This window comes from Notothenia rossii (genome assembly GCF_949606895.1).
Source record: "Notothenia rossii genome assembly, chromosome: 9".
Taxonomy (NCBI): Eukaryota; Metazoa; Chordata; class Actinopteri; order Perciformes; family Nototheniidae; genus Notothenia; species Notothenia rossii.
Window position 1 is genome coordinate 50,326,558 of NC_136907.1, and position 22,596 is coordinate 50,349,153.

The following is a 22,596-nucleotide window of genomic DNA, read 5'->3' on the forward strand; positions in this document are numbered from 1 at the left end:
GGTTGTTACTGATATTGGAAACATGAATAAGGGTTCTGTATTTTTTATTTAATCAGTCACACAATGGAAAAATCATTTTGTTGTTTCAGTTTAGTTTTTTCTGTGGAGGTGGATGACATTGAGCACTGACACAGGACCAGAAGTAACCAGAGTTGTTAGTGTTAGCAGTGTGCCAAATGCCTCCATGGATCAGACGCTGATGAATTTCTCGCCGATGCCAGGGGTATTTTTGGCTCCACATATCAAATGTCAGATGAGGGAAAATAAATCATAGTGAGCGGTATTCCAGCTCACACGCTGAGAGAGTCTATGCCTTTAGTCATAAAGATGTTTGGCTTGTAAATAGTGGAGTACCTTCATGCACTATGTTTGCACTTGCACAGTAATGAGGCGTGTGCAGCACCTCCACCCGCACTGCTGCTATGCAAACTGTTGCTGTGGAGAGGAAGGGCAAACATTTGAGTGATTTGCATCTCACACACTTGGTTTCAGAGCATTGCTCCGTTTATGCCCATATCCGTATCTATCCGTTCTGCATGTGCTTTTCATTGTGTTTCGCTTCCTGTCTAAAGCTATGTGGTCAAAGTGTAAAACAAACACCCTTATGAATGTGAACACACTTGTCAGTGGATCAGAAGTAGAAGATAATTTACCTAACCCCCCCCCACCCAAAAAAACCAAGTCTGATCTTTCTGGCTGCCTTTAAGTAAGTGTGTTTATATGTTCCTTTTGTTGTTTTAAAGAGAAAGTTTGAATTCAGCACTGTAGGTAATGGTTATTCATCTTGACTTTTAGTAATAAATGATAATGTCTGTTCCCTAAATTAACCATTTGTTCCCTTTTTTGAAAAGAAATTGAGATTAAAGGAATAGTTTGGCGTAATGACGTACAGCGTCCTCGACAACTTCTGTTGTCCTATTCAGCCACTTACATGGTTGAGTTAACAACCATCGTTTTTCAGACTAATAAACTCTTCAAAAATCACCACTGCTGATGTATTTAATGTCGTAGAAGAAAACGTGATCCGTCTCTTCAATTTGTGTCAACCGCAGACCTTTCTGTCCCCAGAGTCAGAACTAAACATGGAGAAGCAGCGTTCAGTTATTATGCTCCAAATATCTGGAACAAACTCCCAGAAACCTGCAGGTCCGCTGCAACTCTGGACTACTTTTAAATCCAGGCTGAAGACTTTTCTTTTTGCTGCTGCTTTTAATTGAAATATTCACATCTTAAACTGCACTGTAACTTTTATTCATGTATTCTTTCTTTTAATGTTTATTTTATTATCTTTACTTTTTAATAACTGTTTTTAAATGCCATTTTCTTAATGTCTTCCATTTTTTGCAAAGCACTTTGAATTGCCTTGTGTTGAAAGGTGCTGTATAAATAAACTTGCATTGCATTGCCTTACTTCTTGAAGAGTTGCTTCCTAAAGTGTTGTCTCTACTGCTGCACCCTCCTCTGGAACTCACTCCCTATCCACATCAGACAGTCATCAACCCTATCATCCTTCAAACAAGCCTTCAAAACCCAGCCCTTCAGATTTGCATTTCCCTCTTAAACCCCCTCCCCCACATGCATCATTACTCCTCCAGTTCATAATGCTTTCTGTTGTGTATATCTCATTTACTTCATTTCTTCTTTGTTGTTTGAATTGTACTTTTGCAAGGCGTATTCAGAAAAGCATTCAATAAATGGAATGTATCATTATTATTATTATTGGCCAACCAATTGACATTATTGATGCCTGCAAGTACTAACACTAATTGAAATAATAAACACTTTGACTTTAACTTGGGAGAATTTATTTAATTAAAAAACCTTTTCACAAAGTTAATTACAAAAAAAGAGTCCACACTTTTTTGCGCTCCTTAATATACATCATTGTTATTTGCAGCACAGGAAATGTTGCCTGTGACACATCTGTTCTAAATCACTGTGAGGAATTTCCCACATTATGACATGGAGACATTTTTAGATTTGACTCTGACCTACTTACACATCAGGAACTCAAAACTGTGTTACTTCTGCATTTTACTATTGGAGCTTGAATGTTTTAAACGTTGTGTTTGTGGACTTAAATGAAACATGTATTTGTCTTTAGGACCACAGTTTGTTCCTAAATAGAAAAATAAATTAATAGAATAATCACTCGTCGCATGTGCCCAATAACTAAAAACAATACGATATAAAAAGGTTGTACCTAGAAGGAGCATAATCAAGTATTTGGAACTCAAAACAAGTTTTAAATAAAAAATATAAGCATAATGCTATTTTAGAAAAGTGTCTGTATTTTCTTTGCTTCTTCAAAAGTACACACTTTGAATATTGATAAGTGCGATTTTTCATGTGGTTAAAAAAACATTGCAAAGCTGTACTGTTAGATACTTACCCAAAACATATGCATACCATATTTCATGACTTTGCATCGTGTTATTTTCTGCTTATCATACTCAATATAGTCTTGTTCCATTTCTAAGCATGGTGTTGGGACTACATGTAAACAGCACCTTTTAAAAAACTATTCAGAACTCATTCTGCTGTAAATGCAAAGCCAGTTTTATTAAAGGTTAAAACTAGTTATCATTGAAGTGTTGGAGATCTCACACACAACAAAGAACAAGCAGGAATCATGTGGTGTCTTTGACTCGGGAAACACACAACACAGGCTCCAGTGTTTTCACATGGGTGTCCGACTGAAGGACTGAGGTAATATTTGCAACCATGATCCTTCTTGCATTATGAACTATGACACACTTCCTCTCTGTCTGCAAATGCAACCTGACATAGTACTACAAAAAGGCTGCTTTGCACGGGTAGGTGTTAAAATAGTACGGTTTACAAAGGAGAGCTATTTTCACGGCTGCGCAGTGAAGCCTCCCTATGAGTCCAGAGGTCTTCTGCTTCACCTGCGGGTCCGTCGCCACCTTCCACAGGTTGTAGATATCCTCCACGTGACCATGCGAGGTCATCATCTGGTTATAGATACACATGTGATAGGGCGCTTTGCCCTCGCCTGAGAAATAGACGTGCTCTTGCGGTGACACGCCAACAGCATTGGCACAGATGCCCATGAACACATCGTCTATGTAAAGAGAGGCGTTTAGGGTCAGCATGGCGTGGTAGATTTTGTCCGCTACGTCCCTGGAGACGACATACCCGGCCCCGGCTGTGTAGTCGGGGTACGACAACCACTGGTACATCTCATGCGACACGTAGTACTTGCTGTCTTTGCTACGGATTGGCGGCGCCCCTTTGTGCACTCGACCAATCCAAAAGTCTGTGACTCCTCTGCTGCTCACGTCCTGCAGGTAGCTCACCAGGTTCGGCATGTGGACGAAGATGTCGTCATCAGCGGTCATGAGGAAGCGGGCGTGAGCGCAGTGGTTATGAGTCCAGTGGAACTGCATGATCAGCTTCAGAGTCAGGTTGTGGAAGGAGTCTAAGAAGTCCTGTTGGATCAAATCACCGTGGAGACCGTCCTCCTTGATGAGCTGTGCCTGAAAGCCAAATCTCTTGCTCCACGAGGGAACCTTGTTCCTGGCCTGAGACGCTCCCAAGGCGAAAACCACCTTTACCGTCACTCCCAGGGCGTTCTGGATGTAGGTCTCATTACCCCAGGTTGACCTGATGGCGTTCCGTCGCTCAATGTTCTCTGGGGAGGTCTTGACGAAGAGGAGCAGGAGGACATCCTTGCTGACGCATTTATCCGTGTGGTCCAGCAGGTAGGGGAAGTTGCTGAAGCTTTTGGCCTGCTCCCGGGGTATGGTGAGGCTCTTGTTGATGTAGGTGAAGCTGTTGACCAGGTAGCGGTAGGAGTAGGACTTGACGTGGCTGACTACACTGTTGTCCAGCTGCTCCCAGCAAACCATCACCAAGGACAGCACCAGGCAGGTGGTCATCAGCTGCATAAACTGGCACTTTCGTATCCGGCGGAAGTTCACGAACATCCTGGAAGCCTTGTCACCCGTTGGCGGTGGTCCTTGTCTGGTTGGTGATGGCGGCAAAGCAGCTAGTTGTGCTTCTTCTCGCAAGGAAGGAGGGGAGTTGGTGTTGGAGGTCAAGATCGTTTTTCCGGTGCCTCAGATCAGCACTTGGTGGGTCTTCCATCCTAGGTTTTTCACATTCAGCAGGAGGCGGAGGCGATGGAGTGAGTCACTGGGTGTGCTGGGAAACATCCTCCATTGCAGAAGAATCACTCGAACAGTTGCCCGACAGCCGGGGATTCATCTTTCACCCATGGAGCCGTCTTCCTAGAATACTGAGAAGAAAAAGCACTCTTACTGGGGTGACATATCTATTGTTTCATTACTTCTTTTAAAAAGTGGATGTAAACATTTGAAAATACCAGGTTGTGTATATAGAAATTGTATTTATTGGGATAAACCCCTTGAGATGCACCATCTCGTTTTCAAGGGGGTCTGCTTGGTCACCATTTCCTTATTTGGAAGCAGAGTCTCTCTAAATAAATACCACGTTGAGAGATGATTTGGCAAGCATGTATTTTGTCATGTTCCACATTTTGCAAGTGTCTAACAGAGCAGCTTGCGGTTGGATCTTCACCCATAGTTGTGATAAATGACTCAGCACATTGGAGCCCGGCATTTTATTGTTTCTTTATCTAATGATTCAACAAATTGTAAGGGTCCTAAATCAATTATGTGCCATCAATAAAAGCCCTTAATCACTTCAGAGTGTGTCAAATAGAGACTACAAACATTGCAGTAGTAAGTTTATGTAATAAAAAAGATTGTATTTTAAAAAACAAGTGCGCTCAGGACATTAGCAGCAGTTTGATGCTACAGTAACTTTTTCATTGTTGGATCTAGGACCATTGCGATTAAATCATCATCGTGAATTATTTTGGCTGTGACCATACCGAGCCCTTTCGGATCTGAACATGGCTACACCTACATGTATTCAGTGTTTCAGTGCAAAAGTAGTAACGTTAGCTGAAAAGTAAAACGTTAGCGGGAGGGGTGAGAGGGACGGGTCGAATGAATACAAAAGCAAACGCAGCAAATCGCTGCCGCTCTATAATGGAGGGATTTAAGGTGCAGACCCACTAAAATCGCTGAGAGTCATGGAAAGCATTCGGACACAATGGACAGAGTTAGAATACTTTGGCAGCACAATGCTGGACGAGAATAGCCTGCTTCCGGGCCTGGGCTAAAACCGAGGGGGGATCATGATGGGCCCGGGCCTGGGACTCCCACCGCACCCGAGAGCTTTTTAAACATCATTGGATGGCCCGCACCTAATGGGGCCACTGGCCCAGAATGCCTCTTCTCTGATAATAAGAGCCTCACCTCTGTTTCACTTTAAACCCAGTTCTTTGTTATAAAATGCAGGGCAGTATACCATACTTTACACTCTGTCGTAAATCTTTTTCAGTTAAAATGTCCTGCTCCTGTTAATGAATTGACAAGAGGTGATGCTTTTTTATGGTCTATTTAAGACAAGATCAGTCAATAAGTACTTTATTGATCCCAATTTGGGAAATGTTTGTGTTGCAGCAGTATAAAAAGACATGGGATATGGTGATAAGCATATACCTGCTGGACTGTGGCCAACACATTTTACATAGGAACCTAAGAGTACAAGGGGGGATTCATGAAATAACTTATAAAACCTTAAAGGTCCCATGTCATTCCATTTCTACTAATCATAATTCCATTGTTGAGGTCTACTAGAATAGATTTATATTGTGCAATTTTCCAAACTCACATTGGTTTCTCATACAGCATCTCTGTATAGTATGTGTATTCACTCTCTGTCCTACACGGCTTGTTGGAGCTCCTGCCCCCCCCCCCCTCCTCCCTGTGAGCCCACAGTGCTCTGATTGGTCAGCTCGCCCACTATGTTCTGATGAGTCCACCACCGTTACAGCGGAACATCAGTGATTATGTGTTACAATGGCGTTAGCAACCAGAAAATGACACCAGTAAGGTGCAGACTGTTTACATACAGAAAAACCTTCATAACACACAAGGGGTCGGGTGATAACCAGAAAAGCATGACATGGGACCTTTAACTTCAAAGGGTTGGTTGATTGAATTACCAATATCAATAGCCATTTTACCTTTCAAGAGCCTTTTTTTCAGAAACTGCTTCTCTGTTACTCTGTACTGTGCACAGAAAACATTGTGAACTATTTTCCCAGACACATTTTCTCTGGAAAAACAAGTTGAGGTTGCAATCGTATTCAAGCTCCTTGCATAGAGGTAGTGGCAGAGCTCCAAGAGTTACACAATCACCAAAGTAATTCAGTTAGTTGGTTAGAATTTGGGTGGACTGGCCCTTTAAAAGACGAGGTATGTCCAGCTGGTCTGTAACACACCTTTTTTTGCCTCCTGTATTATACTCGCATACACACACCACATTTTCCATTTACAATAAAACACTTTCTTTTGCATTGACAATCTTTTGTTTTGGTCTAGTGGGAAGTAATGCTAACTCCCTTTTTTGCTGAAGAAGTAAAACAAACACAAGAGATAGTTAACAGAAGTCAGACCGGGCTCATGTGACAGGTGCAACGTCATTGGACGTTATGGTTCAAATGTGGCTATGGTTAATTACTACAGCCTTTTTCCAGCATAGAATAGTACCTCATATACTTTAACGTTTCCCTTCTTTCAATGTATTACCAGTTTCCTGAGATAATTATCATTGAATTGTGTGTTCTAGTAATGTAGCCGCTACTTGACTGAGGGTGTTGCCCCTTTACATCCTGTCTAAACTCCACTCTACCACATTGAGAACAAATACAACCGTGAATCCTGTCCGCTCTGTCTCAGCTGCATCTAAAACAAGCACTCTGATAGTGAACCACAGCACTAGCATATTTCTAAAGTCACCGTTCGTATAAATAGATTTGAAACACACAGAGGGGAGGGAGGGAAGAAAAAAATCACACCATCACTCGTACTGATCACTCCAACACTCACCGGTAAAAAAGGAGAAGAAATGTGTGTGTGAATCCAAGCAACAGTGTCCTTTTTCCAATGAGTCTTCTTGACTTCTGAGCAGGTCCTCCTTTATGTTTGAAGTTTACTTTTCCTCAGCTGTCAGAGTGTGTCAGAAGGAGCCTCCTGTACCTTGTCAAACAGCTCCTGTGTGTGAATCTGTGTTTTCTGATTCTCCCTCTGCCCTGTGTGTGTGTGTGTGTGTGTGTGTGTGTGTGTGTGTGTGTGTGTGTGTGTGTGTGTGTAGACTGGAAGTTACTTGTTCATGTGCTGGTTGCCTTGGTTCTATCCCCTCCCACAGTCCTTTCCTCTGTCAGTGTGGGGGTGGTCTGCGGTCAGGGTGGGTGGATGTAGAGTGAGGGGGGAGGAAATGATGAGAAGGCCTGCCTCATCTTTGTGCTCTGCCTGTTGACACCCAAAAGGTGGGAGGAGTATCTGACTCAAACAGAGGTATTCTTTCAAATCTCTATACCAATTTAAAATATTCCGAACGTTAAGATCAATTTGGAGTTTCCTGGGTTTTGATAGAACATGTGAAGCTGTTGGTAACTATACATTCACTATACATAATAACAATCAGAAAATCCTTTAAATACTGTTGTAAAATGCAACATTTTCCGTTGTTTATGTATATATGTTATAAATATAAATATTTAATCGCGATTAATCACATGATGTCCATAGTTAATCGTGGATTAATCGGTTCTAAATGTACCTTTATGGGCTCAGAACAGTCTCATAATACACACATGCACACAGAAGGATTCACACTTGTATTTCATGATCCGCAAAAGGATTCACACTTGTATTTCCGGATCCACACTTGTGTTTTTCAATGCACACACAAATGTGTTCCGTTTCATATAAATATAAATAAAATCCAAATACAGAAAAAAGTTTTACATATGTATTTTTGATCCTCACATATTTGTTTTTCGTTTAAATCCCCTGAACCTGCAAACACAAACCGCTTTCTGTGCATTGATCGCTGTGCATTCATGTGTGGGTTTTTTGAGACTCCCCTGACGGTGAACCGATTCCTACTTTACATTTTTTCTATCTATAGCCAATCAGATGTCTCCTTCATTCTAAGCCAATCACATGAGCTCGCCCCCACGAGGGTATGATTTATTGCGTTCATGACACTTCATATACGCATTTTGCGCAGTCCGGTCATCTCGCTAAACAGAGAGCGGAGCATCAGGTGATCATGCAGAGCTGCGTATCTCCGTCAGACTCAGCAGCTGATCTGATCTCTCTCTCGCGTCCGGTTATACTTCACTCGCGTTTATATCCATATCGATCAGATCCAGCTCTCCTGATCGGCCTTTATAGAGAGCACCGATTAAACTATTTAGAGTGAATATCGGCCGATAATGACCGGCGGGGCTCCCCACGTTGACAGTTCACTGTCTAGCACTGGCTTCGTAGTGCACTGATCGATTAGGCTAAGGCTAAGCTAACCTGTAGCTGCTCCCTCCCAGCTCCCTCCACACTCACAACAACTCCATACAGACATAAATAAAGCAGCTGTATTCGCCATACAGGAAACACACATTTAAAACGGTTTTGCCTGCCGTGTTAGTGAACACAAGCATTCATCAATGGTTTCGGAAAGTGGCGCTGAACTTTAATAATATAAAGGCTTGTATTTGCGTGCATTTCCTGTTCGGAAAGTGGCAATGTACTGAGAGTGGAGGTGTCCTGAGATTAGCAGGCTCCATGGACCTGTCAGCTCCGGACTGCGCAAAATGCGTACATGAAGCACTACGTCATGAATGCAAGAAATCTACCCTCGTGGGGGCGCGCTCATGTGATTGGCTTTGAATTGAGGAGACATCTGATTGGCTATAGATAGAAAAAATCACAAGTACGAATCGGCTGACCGTCAGGGGAGTCTCAAAAAACCCACACACGAATGCACAGCGATCTGTGCACAGAAAGCGGTTTGTGTTTGCAGTTTCAGAGGTTTTAAACGGAAAACAAATATGTGTGGATTACGTTACGAAAGCAAAACAAACCTTTGAGAAAGCTTTTACTCTCAGACCCCGTTTAAACGAGAACAAAACGGGTTGGATCCGCATAGTTTCTCTTGCGTATAGCCTTTTCATTTACACGAGGCCGTATAACAAAACGATAGAAACGGACCCCACAAACGATAACGGGTCCCAAGGTGAATAGATTTGCAAAGGAAACGCTCTGGGGGGTCAAACGACTCTGTGTAATCGCCTCTATACGATCATTTCCCGATAGATGAAGCCATAGCCCCGCCTCTCCCCACCTCTGCTGCTCACTCCTATAGCATGGTAGCCAGTGCTACTGCTACTGACCATGCTACAGATGTTAGTACAACATCTAAAGCTCGACCATGCATGCTACAGAATAGTGCAAAATCTACAGCTCCTCTACCACAACCATCAGCAACAAGTGGACATGGAGAATTACATGAACTACTACATGTTGCTAAATCCACTGCGGGGCATAAACAGAAGGGCAACCATGGCAACCATGCTCCGGGCTCTTCTTCGCAGCTTTTGGTGTATTTTGTGGCGGAAGTTACAGCGCCAGTTACAGGCCCGGCATATGTACTACAGCGTGTCCAGCGCTTTCGAGCGGTCTCGTGTGGAAGTACAGCGCCACTTACAGTCCCGGCATATGTACTACAGCGTTTCCAGCGTTCTCGTGTGAACAGACCAAGCGGCAAACTCTGGGGAACAGCCGGGAAGTGCAACACACTGCAGTTCATACATGGGCCGCTAGGGACTGACTGCAGAAAGGAGCAATTTCCATAGACCCCCATGTTAAAATGCCCAACTTCACAGCAGAAAAAAACATGTTTCTACCCATGGATGCAATAAATATTATTATCGATATAGTTAGATTCCACCTTCATGATTATGAATCTGTGAGTGAATTATTTTCTAACACGATTGTGAGCCTCTCCGCTCACACAGGGTTCAAATAGGGACGGAAAGAGCAGGTTGGTTGAACACAGGCGTTTATTAACTCCAAACAAAAATATACGCGGGTCTCACACGTTGCCCGGGTGGGAACCTTCACAGGTCCTTTGGCGACCTTCCAGGATCCCACCAGCTGCGAAACAGACCAGAACCAGGTTACGACATGCTTTTATTCCGGCACTGATTACCTTATTCCGATCAGCTGTCTGGCCTCCGGCCGAGCCACTCCCTTCACTCCAGCAGCCAGCGCCCAAACCACACCCCGCTGCCACATACCCCCACCGCCCGACTCAGGCCGGGATCCCGCCGGCCGCAAGCTGACTCTCCCCCCCCCCCCTCCGCCGAGCGAGAGAGGAAATCAGCCACGACCATCCGGTTACCCAGCCTGTGGATCACCTTGAAGTTGAAAGGCTGTAACGCCAGATACCACCGAGTGATCCGAGCGTTGGCATCCTTCATGCGGTGGAGCCACTGGAGCGGGGCATGGTCCGACCAGAAGGTGAAAGGGTGCCCCAGGAGGTAGTACCGCAGGGCGCCGACCGCCCACCTTATGGCGAGGCACTCCTTTTCCACCGTACTGTAGTTCACCTCCCTCTGGGCGAGCTTACGGCTAATGTACAGTACGGGGCGGTCGACCCCCTCTACGTGCTGGGACAAAACGGCCCCCACCCCACTGTTCGAGGCGTCGGTCTGTAACACAAAAGGGAGAGAGAAGTCAGGAGAATACAGAAGCGGCTTACCACAGAGAGCTTTTTTAACCCTCTCAAATGCCAGCTGACACCGCTCCGTCCACTGGACCGGATCTGAAGCAGAGTGGGGACGCAGCACCCGGTCCATGAGCCGCTGGAAGGTGGCTGGAGCTACGAACAACCCGAAAGGAAGTGTGATGAATTGGTATAAACCATACGGAGTGGAGAAGGCCGTTCTTTCCTTAGACTCTGGAGAAAGGGGAATCTGCCAATAGCCTTTGGTTAAATCCAGCGTCGTGTAAAAGCGAGCAGTGCCTAGCCGATCCAGGAGTTCGTCGACCCGGGGCATTGGATAAGCATCAAATTTGGACACCTCATTCACCCTGCGGTAGTCCACACAGAACCGGATTGACCCGTCGGACTTACGTACCAACACGACGGGGCAACACCAGTCACTGGTGGACTCTTCTATCACTCCCATCTCTAGCATAGCCTGAAGCTCCGCCTGAACAATTTTCCTCCTGTGTTCAGGCAGCCGATAAGGCCGTGAACGAATGGCCACGCCCGGGGGCGTTTCTATGCGGTGGTGTATGAGAGAGGTGCGCCCTGGCAGCGTAGAGAACACGTCGGCAAACTGCCTTTGCAACGAAGCAACGTCTGCTCTCTGGCCCGGTGAGAGATTGTCGCCACAACAGACCGGAGCTACTTTGTTGCTTTTAATGACCTCCGGTCCCAACTCATCTCTCTCAATCACCGTGGTGGCCAGAGAAACCGACGCCACCTCCCTCCATGCTTTCAGGAGGTTAAGGTGGTAAATCTGTGTTGCTCCCCCCCCTGTCAGAACGCACCACCTCATAATCTACGTCCCCCACTCGTCGTCGTGTGACCACGAAGGGTCCACGAAGCACTTTATCTCCCTGTGAAAATTGTCTCAGTTTCGACCCTCTGTTGTACAGGCGCTGCTGACGTTCCTGAGCCTGGAGCAAATTCTCCCGTGATATCTGCCCCAGTGAGTGGAGTTTTGCTCGCAGGTCCATAACGTACTGTATTTCGTTTTTACTGGTGCTTGGTCCCTCCTCCCAGTTTTCCTTAACTAGGTCCAAAACACCCCGGGGCTTCCTACCAAATAACAGCTCAAAGGGAGAAAATCCCGTGGAGGACCGGGGCACCTCCCGCACTGCAAACAACAGAGGATCTAGCCATTTATCCCAATTACGGCTATCTTCGTGAACGAACTTACGAACCATGTTCTTTAGTGCTTTGTTAAACCGTTCCACCAGGCCGTCGCTCTGCGGATGGTAAACACTAGTCCGTATTGAATGGACGCCCAATAGTTCATACAGCTCGCGTAGTGTGCGTGACATAAACTGTGTGCCCTGGTCAGTCAGGATCTCTTTCGGGATCCCGACTCGGGAGATAATGTGAAACAGTGCCTGCGCGACGCTCTTTGCAGAGATATTACGCAGCGGCACTGCCTCGGGATATCTAGTACAAAACGATATCCCCGTGCACTCCGGTCTAATGGCCCGATGAGGTCCATACCAACTCTCTCAAAAGGCACCTCAATCAATGGTAACGGGCGCAAAGGCGCTCTGGGGATGGCCGGCGGATTAACCAGTTGACATTCACGGCAAGATGCACACCACCGCTTCACATCTGCGCGAATGCCCGGCCAATAAAATCGGGCCATTATCCGGTGTAGTGATTTGTCGTACCCTAGGTGACCTGACATGGGGTTATAATGAGCCGCCTGGAAAACCATTTCCCGACGGCTTTTTGGCACCAACAACTGGGTATTTATCTTTCCTGTCTGTGTGTCACGGCTTACACGATACAGCCTGTCCCTAACCACCGTAAAGTGTGGGTGAGTGAGTGCTGCGTTTGGGTGTAGCTGGGAGCCATCAATACTCACCACCTGGCCGAAGGGTCTCGTCCCTTGACTGTTCGAGGGGGAAATCCTCCACGGGAAACACCAGCGGGTCCAGAGGGACCTCCGCGGCCCCCTCCGTGTCCGTTTCCCCCTCGATGTTGTCAGCCGCCTCCGACTCTCCACTAAACACAGCACACAACTCACATTTCCCTGCCGTCCGTGTATGAACCCCCACAGCCCCCGCTAGCTTAGCAAACCCCGGCCAATTCGTTCCCAAAATCAGAGGGTGCGTAAGGCGAGTGCTAACTCCAGCCCTGACTCTATGCTTTTTCCCCTTATAAGACATTTCCAGCATCACCTCCGGGTACTGGTGAATATCCCCATGCACACACCTCACCTTCACCCACGATGCTTCAATCAATGCCCCAGGCCGAACCAGGTGCTGATGGATCATCGTCTGATTACAGCCCGTGTCTATCAGCGCCTGGTGTGTACCCTGTATACATACCGGTATATGGTACGTCCCCTTCCAAATCGGGGGAGGCAACTGGCGGTCCTGCAACCCGAACCAGCTGTCCGACCTCCATGAGAGGACACTCCCGTCAGAAGTGGCCGGGCTGCCCGCACCGCCAGCAATCCTGCCCTGACTTTTATTTATATTAGGTCTTAAAGTTTTTGCATAAATTAGGGCGTGGTCACTTGATGCACATGTACATGCCTCACTGTCAGCTAACAGCAACTTGTCCACTCTGCTAGGCTACCACCATAGAGGCTACAACGTTAGTTAGTCATAGTACTGTACTTGACCCTTTAGCTTTAGCCGTGTTTGTGGTGATTGTGCCTTTTAGGGAATATTGTTACAAATACCAGACAATTAAAATGTCGTGCTGCGCGCTTGAATGAAACAGAACTTCCAAGAAGTCTAAATTGATAATATTATACATGTTAATCCCGTTCGCAGGTGTTTGTGTGCTTGGTAGCTTAGCTTGTTACTTATTAGCCAGCTAAGGACGTAACCCTTTATACTATATACATTTTAGTTTATGATTCAGCCTTGGGTAAGACTTTTATAGTCTATGGCTATGACGCCCATAATGCTAAACGGGAGCAAATGTGAATAGGGGACCCAATTATCCCAGTGGTGGCCGCCGGAGCTAACGGAGCCGCAGGGGGCTAGCTCTGGGATTAGGTCCGGGCGATGGAGTCCGTCGTTATAACTGGAGATCAAGGAATGCAGCGAAACGCAGACTTGGTTCGCCTGCTGTAGTATTAGCTAAATAAATTATGTTGAACAAGGCTTATTAAGCTGAACATCGCCACAATTGTTCTGCTATGTATCGGTACTTCTTTTCTTAACGTGTGAATGACAAGCATTAAGAATAACAAAATATAGCTAATTCTCTTGCAGATTGTATCATTTGATTATGAATGTAACGTTTATATAGGGGAACTACACTGTTAGCAGTAACTTGGTATGCATGTATTTCATGTTAGCTTAGCTTCTTAGCCTGAGCTAGCTCTGTTTACTTCCAGTTCGGAGGTAGCAGGTCCCACCTCGGCTCCGCCTCTTTGCCCTTATTTGGAGCAGGCGGGATTAGACTCTGACGTCGCTGTCAAGCCGTTAGTGGCAGACTCCGCCTACTAAGGGCTTCTCGGCAACTCTGCAGAATCCTATGGGTGACGTCACGGACACTACGTCCAGTAATATATACAGTCTATGGAACAGACACGTCAAATGAAACGAATATGTGTGAACGGAAGACTTTTTTGAAAACGCATACTGTGCATAAACGCAAACGTTCCCGTGTGAGCAGCACCTCAGACTGGGTGTAATTGTGTAGCGTTGCTTACCTCCGGAAGGACTTTTAGCTGTTTCCCAGTGGAGACTAGAGAGAGCTGTCAGAGCGGTTCCTCTCAGAAGAGCAGCAGTGGGCGCAGTCACAGAAACGACTCTCAACCGCCCTCAACTGATCTTCACTCCCTGACCGTTAGCGCCACTTAAAAACCATGTTTTAAACCACTTTGTTTCAACCACTGCTGTCTCGCAGTTCCTCTGTGTCCCGCCCTCTCTGTCTGTCACAGTAGGCTTGTTTGAGACGAGCTGCGGCTCGCCTCGAAAGTAGACGAGAATAGCCGATCGGAGCCGGGGGTCTCAAAAAGCTCGCCTGAAGTCGGACAGCTCGGGGCCCTTCTCACTTCGGTTAAATGGATTCCTTGCGTCCCTCACTTGCGTCGTTTCCCTGTGACTAGTCCCTCCCACCAGGGAAGCATGGACAGACGCAAGGAAACCACGAGAAGCAGGGAAATGAGTTTTAAGAGCAATGGGACGTCCTTTCCTCCGGAGCGTCACGTGAAGCGACGTCCGTTTGTGATGACGCTGCACGGCTGATCGTCTGACAGCAGCCAGCTCTGTCCCCATTATTTCCACACACACCCCCGCCTCTGTTAGTACACATTTACTGACACAAACATTTGTATCATCTGTTATAGACCCAAATAAATAAAATAAAATAAGAACTAATTCTCAAAAAAGATAAACGCCATTCTTAAAATGTATAAACGAACAATAGTTTGATTAATATTGATTAGAGTGCACAAAATAAATAAAATAATTGAGAGAAGAAAAAGAGATATGTTATCTATCAAAACCCAGTTAGATCAACATTCATTGGATTGCACACTTTGTTTGTTTGTTTGGATATGTAGCAAATTAACATTTTAAATAGCACTTAATGACTGACTGAATGGAAATGACAATAAATGAAAATGTAAAACGAAAAAAGCGATCATGAACATGTTTCCAAAAAATGAATGAAATGATTTTTGACCACTTTGTTGTTCAGATATATCACATATTTGTAACTATATGATACATTAATTGAAACAAAACACGGTATAAACTGAGGAGTGACTCCCGTGAGGTTCATGTATTTTCTTCACTCCGCTTGGAAACTGCTCTCATGTCAAGAAGCATCAGATCAGTGCATGCACTGCATCGTCCAATCAGTGAGCGATACACAGTAAGGGGGCGGGGCGAGTGTCTCATTTCATCGGAGGATGGTCTGGTGGTTCCTCGATTATAGCTCCTCCATTATCGCTCCTCGATCCTCGGTCCTTGGGCACAAATAAGGCCATTGGGACGCTACTGAAGATGGCGCAGACAAATCAACTTCCGGTGAGACCGAGGACCGAGGAGCGAGGAAATGAAAAATAAGAGAAGTGAGAAGGGCCCTCAGAGTCGGCTTCTTCTTCTTCTTCTTCTTCTTCTTCTTCTTCTTCTTCTTCTCTCGGTTTTTTGGCGGATTGCAAACAACTTTAAGGTGCATACCGCCACCTCCGAAGTCGGCTTGACTCGGTTTGCATTTATACGGTAAAGAATGCACAAATGTGTTTAATCGTTAATGTCAGATATGTAATAAGTAAATACATTTGTTCCTGCTCAAGATTAGATTCAACTTTATTGTTATTGCAAATATTACAGGTACTGAGACAACGAAATGCAGTTTAGCTTCTAACCAGGAGTGCAACAAGCAGTAAAGTGAAAAGTAATGTATACAATCTACAGAATAAAATATAGAATTAATTGAATGATGAATAATCAGTGAGGGGTATGAATACACTAGGTATACACAGCAGCCTTTGAGCAGTATGAACAGTGTGTAGGAATATGCTAAGATATATAAAGTATGAAAACGGTAAGCAGTGCAAGTATAGTATAACAATATATAGATATTAATTTCATGAGGATAAACATTGTGGAACAATGATGAAAAATGTGACTGGAAGTGGCGACGTAAAACTGACACAAAACAACAACAAACTTTTGCCGAGCCAATTGGAGAGTTTCATCAGCAGCACGGGGTAAAAACCACCAATGAGCGCTCAGCTCGAGATACCAGCGAGTTGTTTCCCATCAAGCATTTCGCTTCCGCAGCCTGTGGAGAGGAACTGCGCCGCCTCGCCGCGCCTCGCGCTCAAGGCTGCGGGCGTTTTTGTCCCGCGAGATTTCAACGTCTCATGTAGGCGAGCCTCCCATTGATGTATAACGGCCCCTACACACGGCGGCGTGCGTTGCCGCTTCAACGCTTCTGCCCATTCACTTTGAATGGGGTGACGTCATGATTCGCCAAACTGCATTGTGGGAGCAAAGCGTAGCTTCTCTCGCGATGCTCGCTGCAAAAGTAGAGCAATATTCTACTTTTGACGCCCCAACGGAGGCGTCAGCCAATCGAATAATATGCCAGTACAAGCTCTAGCCAATCAGACCACGTGCTTGTGTGTCTGGGGCGGGAGAGTCATGTGAGATGTTGTTGGTCGAGTTTCAGCCCCCCCCGCCGGCAAGCGACAACGCACGCCGCCGTGTGTAGGGGCCGTAATAACCTCCAGAGCAAGTTAGACAAAATGACAAACCATCATGCAACGCACTAGCAAGACGTTGATCGCAACTGCGCAGGTCTCGCTTGTCTCAAACAAGCCTAGTATGGCTGTCTGTCTATGGAGCAAATACCCTGCCATAACTCCACAAACACAATGTGGTTTGCAAATACACCGAACAAAAATATAAACGCAACACTTTTGTTTTTGCTCCCATTTTTCATGAGATGAACTCAAAGATCTAAAACATGTTCTACATACACAAAATAACCATTTCTCTCAAATATTGTTCACAAATCAGAAAAAAATCTGTGATAGTGAGCACTTCTCCTTTGCCGAGATAATCCATCCCACCTCACAGGTGTGGCATATCAAGATGCTGATTAGACAGCATGATTATTGCACAGGTGTGCCTTAGGCTGGCCACAATAAAAGGCCACTCTGAAACGTGCATTTTTGCTTTATTGGGGGGGTCTGGGGGGGTCCGAAAACCAGTCAGTATCTGGTGTGAGGGTTAGGATTAGGGTTAGGCGTTAGAAGTTTGGAATCCTGTCACCGGGTAGCAGCGGCAGGATCGAATGCACTCTCCATCGTTGTCACATTATCAAGGCATGTTCATCTCTCATTCAGGCCCCTGGGAAACACTGTGTCGAGTCTGGCTATCCATAGCCTCTCACATCTACGTCTCTGGGCCACAGACCATCTGGAGTTGGACTCCAGGACCGCTGGAGTGGCCTTTTATTGGTGTGAGGCGCCGGGCGGGTGTGGGGATACTCACAAGTCCCCGGTTGGGTGCTTCGTTGTTGGAGTCTACCCCAGTGGACGAGAGGGTTGCCTCCCTACGCCTGCGGGTTATGGGGGGGGAAAACTCTGACTGTTGTGTGTGCTTATGCACCCAACAGCAGTTCAGAGTATACGGCCTTCTTGGAGACCCTGGAAAGAGTCCTGTATGGGGTTCCTGAAGGGGACTCTTTAATCTTGCTGGGAGACTTCAACGCACATGTGGGCAATGATGGAGACACTTGGAGGGGAGTGATTGGGAGGAACGGCCCCCCTGATCTTAACCGGAGTGGTGGTTTGTTACTGGACTTCTGTGCTAGTCATGGATTGGCCATAACAAACACCATGTTCGAACATAAGGATGCTCATAAGTGTACGTGGTACCAGAGCACCCTAGGCAGAAGGTCCATGATCGATTTGGTTATCGTATCATCGGACCTGAGGCCGTATGTTTTGGACACTCGGGTAAAGAGAGGGGCGGAGTTGTCAACTGATCACCATCTGGTGGTGAGTTGGGTCGAGTGGCGGGGGAAGCCTCTGGATAGACCTGGTAAGCCCAAACGTGTAGTTCGGGTGAACTGGGAACGTCTGGAGGAGGCCCAAGTTCAGGAGGCCTTCAACTCACACCTCCGGCGGAGCTTTTCGGGCATTCCTGTGGAGGTTGGGGACATTGAACCAGAGTGGTCGGTGTTCAAAGCCTCTATTGCCGAAGCCGCGGCGGGGAGCTGTGGTCTCAAGGTCCTAGGTGCCTCAAGGGGCGGTAACCCTCGAACCTCCTGGTGGACACCGGTGGTCAGGGAAGCCGTCCGACTGAAGAAGGAGGCCTTCAGGGATTTGTTATCCCGGGGGACTCCCGAGGCAGTTGCAAGGTACCGACAGGCCCAAAGGGCAGCAGCCTCAGCCGTGGCCGAGGCAAAGCAGCGGGTGTGGGAGAAGTTCGGAGAAGACATGGAAAAAGACTTTCGGGCGGCACCAAAGTTGTTCTGGAAAACTGTCCGACACCTCAGGAGGGGGAAGCAGGGAACCATCCAAGCTGTGTACAGTAAGGATGGGACGTTGTTGACCTCAACTGATGGAGTGTTAGGGCGTTGGAAGGAGCACTTTGAGGAACTCCTGAACCCGACAACTCCGCCCTCTATGTTAGAGGCAGAGCTGGAGTATGAAGGGGGATCGACACCAATCTCCCGGGGGGAGGTCACTGAGGTCGTCAAACAACTTCACAGTGGCAAAGCCCCGGGGGTGGATGAGATCCGCCCAGAAATGCTGAAGGCTCTGGGTGTTGAGGGACTGTCATGGTTGACACGTCTCATCAACGTTGCGTGGAAGTCGGAAACAGTACCGAAGGAGTGGCAGACCGGAGTGGTGGTTCCCCTTTTCAAAAAGGGGGATCAGAGGGTGTGTGCCAATTACCGAGGCATCACACTACTCAGCCTCCCCGGGAAAGTTTACTCTAAGGTACTCGAAAGGAGGGTCAGGCCGATTGTCGAACCTCAGATTGAGGAGGAACAATGCGGATTCCGTCCTGGTCGTGGAACGACGGATCAGCTTTTTACTCTCGCAAGGATCCTGGAGGGTGCCTGGGAGTATGCTTATCCAGTCTACATGTGTTTTGTAGACTTGGAGAAGGCATATGACCGGGTTCCCAGGGAGTCACTGTGGGAGGTGCTGCGGGAGTATGGGGTGAGGGGGTCTCTACTCAGGGCCATCCAATCTCTGTACTCCCAAAGCGAGAGCTGTGTCCGGGTCCTCGGCAGTAAGTCGGACCCATTTCAGGTGAGGGTTGGCCTCCGCCAGGGCTGCGCTTTGTCACCAATCCTGTTTGTAATATACATGGATCGGATTTCGAGGCGTAGTCGTGGGGGAGGGGGTCTGCAGTTCGGTGGACTAAGGATTGCACCACTGCTTTTTGCAGATGATGTGGTTCTGATGGCTTCATCGGTCTGCGACCTTCAGCACTCACTGGATCGGTTCGCAACCGAGTGTGAAGCGGCTGGGATGAGGATCAGCACCTCCAAATCTGAGGCCATGGTTCTCAGCAGGAAACCGATGGACTGTCCACTCCAAGTAGGGAATGAGTCCTTACCCCAAGTGAAGGAGTTCAAGTATCTCGGGGTCTTGTTCTCGAGTGAGGGAACAATGGAGCGTGAGATGGGTCGGAGAATCGGAGCAGCGGGAGCGGTACTGCAGTCTCTTTACCGCACCGTTGTGACGAAAAGGGAGCTGAGCCAGAAGGCAAAGCTCTCTGTCTACCGGGCCATTTTCGTTCCTACCCTCACCTATGGTCATGAAGGATGGGTCATGACCGAAAGAACGAGATCGCGGGTACAAGCGGCCGAGATGGGTTTTCTCCGCAGGGTGGCTGGTGTCTCCCTTAGGGATAAGGTGAGAAGTTCAGTCATCCGGGAGGGACTCGGAGTTGAACCGCTCCTCCTTCGCGTCGAAAGGAGCCAGTTGAGGTGGTTCGGGCACCTAGTTAGGATGCCACCTGGGCGCCTCCCTAGGGAGGTGTTCCAGGCACGTCCAGCTGGGAAGAGACCAAGGGGTAGACCTAGAACCAGATGGAGGGATTATATCTCTTCTCTGGCCTGGGAGCGCCTTGGGATCCCCAAGTCAGAGCTGGTTGATGTGGCCAGGGAAAAGAAAGTTTGGGGCTCTCTGCTGGAACTGCTACCTCCGCGACCCGACCACGGATAAGCGGGAGAAGATGGATGGATGGATGGATGGACCTTTATTAGACCACTCATGATACGATGGCCTCGTAAGAACTCAGATGCTCAATTCCGTTGCCTGGTAATCTTCTTTATTGTTAAGAAAACCAAAGCTATCAATAATGACTCCTAGGCTCTACTAGGATTCTCCATATAATCACTAGGTTCAACTAGGTAATGTAACATGAATCTCTGGTAAACAGGCATAGAGATAACGACATCACAAGACGAACCGACACCAGACAAAGAGAGAAAAGGACTAAATATACACATTAGGCAATGGGGCACAGATGGACACAATCAGGGGTGGGAACAACAATCACTCTAGCAGGTGCCACACGGACAGGAAGTGCCGACACCTGGAGAGAGAGAGTAGAGTAATTAACATCAAAAGACGGATATACAAAACACTAAAACACAACAGCTAACAGGATACTATCGCTAAAACCTTACAGTACCCCCCCTTTTACGGACGACTCCAGACCTCCCTGAAGCCTGAGACCGTAGTCTGTCAAAATCCGTGATAAGGGACTTGTCGACAATAAAGCTGCCCGGGATCCAGCATCTTTCCTCTGGTCCAAACCCTACCCCGTCAACCAGGATCTGTCTCCCTCTACCCCGCTTTCTTTCGGACAGTATTTTTTTCACTGTATAGATGATACCTCCGTCGATGACCCGGGGGAGTGGAGGTGGTGTGGGGGGGGGGGAACCAGTCTGCTCGCTACAACTGGTTTCAGCTTGCTGACATGGAACGTGGGGTGGACCTTGAGGGACTTTGGGAGACATAGGCGAACAGCAACAGGGTTAATAACTTTTGAAATGGGAAATGGACCAACGAACCGGGGAGCCAGTTTCCTGGAGGAGACGTGAAGAGGAAGATCCTTGGTGGACAACCACACTCGTTGACCGACCTTGTATTTAGGAGATGGACGTCGTTTTCTGTCAGCCAAACTTTTCATGCAGGTCGCACTTCTCTGCAACATCTGGCGAACTCCCTTCCATATCCGGCGACAGCGGCGAACCAAAGCATGTGCTGATGGTACAATAACTTCCTGCTCGAGCTCCGGGAACAAGGTATTGTGTGCATACTCAACCCAAATCAGATGTTTGCTCCAGGTGGTAGGTTTCTGGGACACCAGACATCTCAAACAGGTCTCCATTTCTTGATTCATCCTCTCCACTTGGCCGTTTGACTGGGGATGGTATCCGGACGTCAGGCTCACAGTGGCTTGGATCAGGCGACAAAACTTCCTCCAGAAACGTGAAACGAAATGTGGGCCTCGGTCTGAAACGACATCGCTTGGGAAACCATAGATACGAAAAGCATGGGACAACATGGCCTGTGCTGTTTCTCTGGAAGTAGGCAATTTGGACATGGGGATGAGATGTACCATCTTGGAAAAACGATCAATGACTGTGAGTACTGTGGTGTAACCTGCCGAAGGTGGAAATCCTGCAGAGGTTGGAGAAGACCTGCCGCAGCTTGACGAGAAGTCTTGTTCCTAGCACACACAGGACATGCTGCCACATATTCTGCCACATCCTTCCCCATAGCAGGCCACCAGAATCTGTGTTTCACCATAAAGAGGGTCCTCTTGGTTCGAGGATGGCAGGAAAGAACAGATGTATGGGCCCAATGAATCACCTGAGAACGAAGTGTCCCTGGAACAAACAGGCGATTCTGAGGACACCCCTTATGGACAGGATTCCCGCTGTTTGCCTGTTTGACCTTGGCTTCAATGGGCCAGGTCACACTCCCAATCACTCGGTCTGGCCGCAGAATGGGGTCTGGACTCTTGGGGACTGGCTCAGGATCATACATTCTGGAGAGTGCATCCGGCTTTCCATTCTGCGAACCAGGTCGATATGACAGAGTGAACCTATATCTATTACAGAACAAAGCCCATCTGGCCTGTCTAGAGTTCAGGCGTTTGACCTTCCTGATGTATTGCAGGTTTTTGTGATCCGTCCAGACCAGGAAATCCTGCTCCGCTCCCTCCAACCAGTGACGCCACTCCTCCAAAGCCATCTTAACCGCCAACAGTTCCCGATTTCCCACGTCGTAATTCCTCTGAGCAGAAGATAGCTTACGGGAGAGATATGCACACGGATGAAGTTTGTTGTCCCCCGCTGATTTCTGGGACAGTATAGCTCCAACGCCGTTGTTGGAGGCGTCCACTTCCACCACAAACTGTCGGTGGAGATCAGGTACAGTCAGGATGGGAGCTGTGGTGAACCTCCTCTTCAGAA

General features: G+C 47.3%; 1 protein-coding gene and 1 long non-coding RNA gene across 3 annotated transcripts in view; one reads left to right on the top strand and one right to left on the bottom strand.

Annotated features, from left to right (window-relative positions):
• Window positions 1-624: 624 nt before the first annotated feature.
• LOC307020595 lies at window positions 625-1,419 on the top strand. The gene is made up of 2 exons (XR_013802946.1): window positions 625-706; window positions 1,069-1,419. It is a non-coding gene; the product is annotated as an uncharacterized lncRNA (long non-coding RNA).
• Window positions 1,420-1,788: 369 nt separating this feature from the next.
• The window catches only part of LOC307020589 (lactosylceramide 1,3-N-acetyl-beta-D-glucosaminyltransferase A-like), a 34,044-nt gene continuing 13,236 nt past the window's right edge, over window positions 1,789-22,596 (bottom strand). The window contains exons 2-3 of one of the 2 annotated variants that reach the window (XM_079652051.1): window positions 7,225-7,370; window positions 1,789-4,261 (exon numbers count right to left, since the gene is read on the bottom strand). In XM_079652051.1, the coding sequence (XP_079508177.1) occupies window positions 2,793-3,950 (1,158 nt within the window). In that variant the 5' untranslated portion in view covers window positions 3,951-4,261; window positions 7,225-7,370 and the 3' untranslated portion in view covers window positions 1,789-2,792. The remainder of the gene's footprint in view (window positions 4,262-7,224; window positions 7,371-22,596) is intronic. The other variant, XM_079652052.1, reaches the window with a different exon arrangement.